The following is a 5,036-nucleotide window of genomic DNA, read 5'->3' as shown; positions in this document are numbered from 1 at the left end:
TGTTTGTGGTTATGCTCTTGAATCCTTCTTGGATTCCTCCATTCCTCCTCCTGAGTAATACAGGTCCAAGATGGACAACAAGTTGCTCTTACTCCTGCTTTCCTCAAATGGATGCGTCAGGACCAGTTACTCATGTCATGGCTCCTCTCTTCTATGTTAGATTCGGTTCTAACTTGGATCGTTGGCTGTGAAACTACAGCTCAAGTTTGGGACCACAACAACACCTTCTTTGCCTCTGAAACTAGAGCTAAGGTCAAACAACTCAAAACCACCTTGAAGAATACCAAGAAAGACAACTCACCGATGAATGAGTATCTCCTTAAGATTTAGGCCAATATTGATGCCTTAGCAGCTGTTGGTTCACCGGTCTCTGTTCCAGATCAACTTGAATTCATTTTTAATGGTCTTTCTAAAGACTATGATCCATTTATTACCTCGATCTCTACTAGGCTAGAGCCATATACGATAGCTGAAATTGAAGCACTTCTTATGGCGCAAGAAGCTCAAATTGAAAAGAATCGTCGTTTAGTCTCAACGATCTCTGGAGCTTCTCCGATCTCAGCCAATGTTGCTCAAACTCACGCTCAGACTCACGCGCCTTAACCACATCGCAACGTCATAATCGTGGTTGTCGTGGAAGAAATCTTGGTCATACAAACAACACCAGTTCTTCTTCTCGTCCCAAGGTTCAATGTCAGCTTTGCGGCAAAGCAGGTGATGCTGTTGGAACTTGCTAGTACAAGTTTGACAAATCCTTCCAAGGACTTTCCATTGATGATATTGCTTCATCTCTTCTAATCTGTCTGCTAAGTCTACTAATCAATCTGCTCTTCTTGCCACCTCTGATGTGGTTGCTGATCTTGCTTGGTACTTTGACTCTGAAGCAACAAGTCATATGACTAAAGATACTACTAATCTTGCTGAATCCTCTCACTACAAAGGATCTGAACAAGTTTATGTCGGTGATGGACGAGGTCTAAAAATTAGAGATGTTGGTACAATTATTATTTCTACCAATTCATCTCATCTTAAACTCACAAATGTTCGGTGTGTTCCTCAAATTGTCAAGAATCTTATTTTTGTTTATCAATTCTGCTATGATAATAATGTTAAAGTTTCCTTTGATGCAAGGCAGTGCGCGTAAAGGATCTCAAAACTAATCGGGTCCTATATCAGTGCAATGTTAAGAAAGGTATGTATCCAGCTTTAGACCTCAAGTTCAAGACTAGGACGGAGTCTTGTTTTTCTGCTATAGTTGATAACAAAAGTCGTAATCATTCAGTTTCCAATAGTTTTCATTTGTGGCATAATAAATTGGGGCATCCTTCCCCTACAATTGTTTCAGCTATATTGAAATCCTATAATCTTTCTTGCAATAAAAAGGATCTGCTTGACTTTTGCAAAGCTTGTGCAATGGGTAAAGCTCATAAGATGCCCTTTCCTCTGTCTGAAACCGTATATTTTGCTCCTTTTGTTATGGTTTATTCTGATATTTGGGGACCAGCTCCCCTTAAGACCAAAGAAGGTTATCTTTATTATATACACTTCAATGATGCTTGTACTCGTTATACATGGATCTATCCTCTCAAAATTGAAGTCTGAAGCTTTTTCTGTCTTTCAATAGTTTGTTGCCATGATTACTACTCAATTTAATCGGTCTCTTAAGATTTTTTAATCTGACTGTGGTGGAGAATATACTAAATTCACTTCTTTTCTCTCTGACCGTGGTATCATACATAGACATAGTTGCCTTTATGTTCATGAACAAAATGGGGTAGTTGAATGAAAACACAGGCATATCACGAAAGTCGGTCTCACTCTTCTAGCACAAGCAACCTTGCCCTTATCTTATTGGTTAGATGCTTTTCTTGCAACTATCTCCTTAATTAATATTCTTCCATCTACTGTGTTGCATGGCAAAACACCATTTGAAGTCCTTATGAATAAGAAGCCTGATTATAGCAAATTAAGAACCTTTGGTTGTTCCTATTTTCCACCTATGCGACCTTATAATACCCACAAGTTTGATTACAAATCTACTGAGTGTGTCTTTTTGGGTCCAAGTCCTATACATAAAGGCTACAAGTGCCTCATTTCTATTGGTCGGATCATTATTGATAGATATCTTATATTTAATGAGTCTTCCTTTCCTTATCCTTCCTTATTTCCTTCCTCCTCTAAATCTTTTCCTACTTCTCCTTTATTTGTTTCTGCCACCCCTCCTATTTTACCTGCATCTTCATATCACCTACCTTTTTCTTCATCAACCATACCCTCTGACACACCTCTACCCACTTCTCCTCCTCAACCTGTTGATCAATCACCAACTTCCCATTCTGCTGTCGTTGTTTCCCCTTCTTTTCCTCTTGATCAATCACCAACCTCCCATTCACCTATTGTTAATTCCCCTTCTTCTCCTACTCCCGTTGTTTCATCTTCTCTTGTTGTTACCCAACCCTCTCTACCAGCACCTTCTCATCCTATGAACCCAGCTCACATCATGAAGCTTTTCAGTCTCCATCTTGGCGAGCTGCTATGGAAGAAGAATTTGGTGCTCTACAGCAGAAGGGTACATGGTCCTTAGTTCCGTTGCTTCCTGGAAGACAAGCTATTGGCTGCAATGGGGTCTTTTCTAAAGACCAATCCCATTTCTTCCACTCACAAGTATAAAGCCCAATTGGTTGCAAAAGGTTTCATCAAAGGTTATGATTTTCATGAGACCTTTAGTCTTGTTATTTGGCCAGTTACCATCAGAATTGTGCGTAGCATTACTCTCTCTCAAAAATGGCATATTCATTAAATTGATGTCAATAATGCCTTCCTCAATGGATTTTCAAAAGAGGAAGTTTATATGGTTCAACCTCCTTGTTTTGACAGTAGAGATAAATTTTTGGTGTGTAAGATACACAAAGCTCTTTATGGGCTCAAACAAGCCCCTCGAGCTTGGTTTGAACGTTTGGGTGGTGCTTTGTTCAAACATGGATTTTTTGCTAGCAAATGTGATCCTTCTCTGTACATTAAAAGGTCTTCCAATGAACTTTTGTTTGTCCTAGTTTATGATGATGATATAATCATCACATGTTCATCTCATATTGGCATTTCATAGCTTATCATTGATCTTGATCATGAATTTTCCCTTACCTTCTGTTTGGATGGGAAGAAAAGTTGAGAGGAAAGAAAATAAGAGGAGAGAAAATGGAGAGAAGAGAAAATTGGAAAGAAAATATTATCACTTCTCATGTTTGGATGGACAAGAGAAAACAGAAAGGAAAGAAAATAAGTAAATATATGAATGACTAAAATACTCTCTCTATTATATCAAAATATATCTTGATTAAAATCAAATTAAATATCATAATGAAAAACCATATTTACATTAACATAATCATATAATTTAAAATAAAATTATTTGATAAGGATGTATTATCATGTTATTATATTTTAATATCAAATAATTTTGTCAAAAAAGAAAAAATAACATTTTGTGTAATGTTATGCTTAAAAAAAACCAAAACAACTCTACTTGTTTTTCCTTTCAGTTCATTTTAGAAGGATTTTTGCAATTTTAGTTATTTTATTTTTCAATCAAGCAAGCACAGAAGAAAGACTTGATAATAATAAATAAAGTGAAAAAATGAAAAAAAATGAATAGGTCTTATTTTGCTGAAAAAAATATATGTAAGAGCAGAGAGGAAAAATATGTTTTCTTTTCATTTTCTCTCTATATATGGAGAGAAAAGTTGGGAGGAAAATGGGCTGTGGGACCCACCTCATTTTCTCCCCAACTTTTCTTTCCTCCCACTTTTCTTCTCTCATCCAAAAAGGAAAAAAATCACTTCTCCTCCCATTTTCCTTCCTAGTTTTCCTTCCTCCCTCATTTTCTCTCTATCCAAACATAGCATTAAAGATCTTGGTTCCTTGAATTATTTCTTAGGAATTGAGGTTAAAAATCTGACTGATGGTTCTTTACAGCTGGTGCAAGCCAAGTATCTCAAAGATATTTTGTCTTGTGCAAATATGAGTAATGCTAAGAGTGTAGTTACATCAATGACAATGGGACTTAAACTCCTTAAGACTGGATCTGTTCCAATGACTAATCCTCAACTTTATCGATCCATTATTGGAGCCTTACAATATGCTACTATAACAAGGCCAGAGATTAGTTTTGCTATCAATAAAGTTTGTCAGTTTATGCAAACGCCCCTTGATGTTCACTGGAAGGCTGTTAAGAGAATTTTAAGATATCTTGCTGGTTCATTACATGATGGCATTATCATCTGTTCTAGTCTCAGCAGAACAATTACTGCTTACTGTGATGCTGATTGGGCATCATATCAGAATGATCGAAGGAGCACTTTTGGCTTTTGTGTTTATTTTGGTAGTAATCTCATCGCTTGGTCCTCTAAAAGGCAGGTTACAGTTGCAAGATCAAGTACTGAGGCAGAATATAGCGGCATGGCTTCTGTTGTATAAGAAGTTTTATGGATCAAGTCATTTCTTCAAGAGTTACATGTCAATCTTACTACACCAGCTCAAGTACTGTGTGATAATCTCAGTACAGTAATGATGACAGCAAATCCAATTCTACGCGCTAGGACAAAGCACATTGAGCTTGATCTACATTTTGTACGAGAAAGAGCTATCAAAAAAGAATTCCTGGTTCAACATGTTCCCAGTGTAGATCCGGTAGCTTATGGGTTCACAAAACCTCTTTCTCATAAGTCTTTCTTTGATTTTCATAACTATCTAGGAGTACAATGTCGCCCATAAGGGTAGTTTAGTTTGAGGGAAGATATTAGAATAAAGATATTCTAGAAATATTAGCTGTTGCTTAGTTGTAACTTATACCTTCTGTTGTAACTGATTCAGTCAAGTTTAGCGATAGACACGTAAGCTACACAAGTGTCCATATATGCTATACTTCACATCATTAATGGATTAATCAATTCTTCTCCATGTTCGTCTTCGTCTTTGTAGTGAAAGTTCGGATTTTGTTCCTCCAAGTTTTATTGTCTTGTAAAGGACTTTTAAACTCA

General features: G+C 36.8%; 1 protein-coding gene across 1 annotated transcript; it reads left to right on the top strand.

The window, feature by feature from the left end:
- Positions 1–2,620: 2,620 nt before the first annotated feature.
- Positions 2,621–4,473, top strand: LOC114749774 (uncharacterized mitochondrial protein AtMg00810-like). The gene is made up of 2 exons (XM_028938310.1): positions 2,621–2,758; positions 3,973–4,473. Exons 1-2 carry the CDS (start codon positions 2,621–2,623, stop codon positions 4,471–4,473), a joined length of 639 nt encoding a protein of 212 aa, XP_028794143.1.
- Positions 4,474–5,036: the final 563 nt, after the last annotated feature.

The sequence above is a fragment of the Neltuma alba genome, unplaced genomic scaffold, assembly GCF_004799145.2.
Source record: "Neltuma alba isolate B1F8T4 unplaced genomic scaffold, ASM479914v2 tig00006172_pilon, whole genome shotgun sequence".
NCBI lineage: Eukaryota > Viridiplantae > Streptophyta > Magnoliopsida > Fabales > Fabaceae > Neltuma > Neltuma alba.
This window is presented reverse-complemented; position numbering and strand designations above follow the sequence as displayed.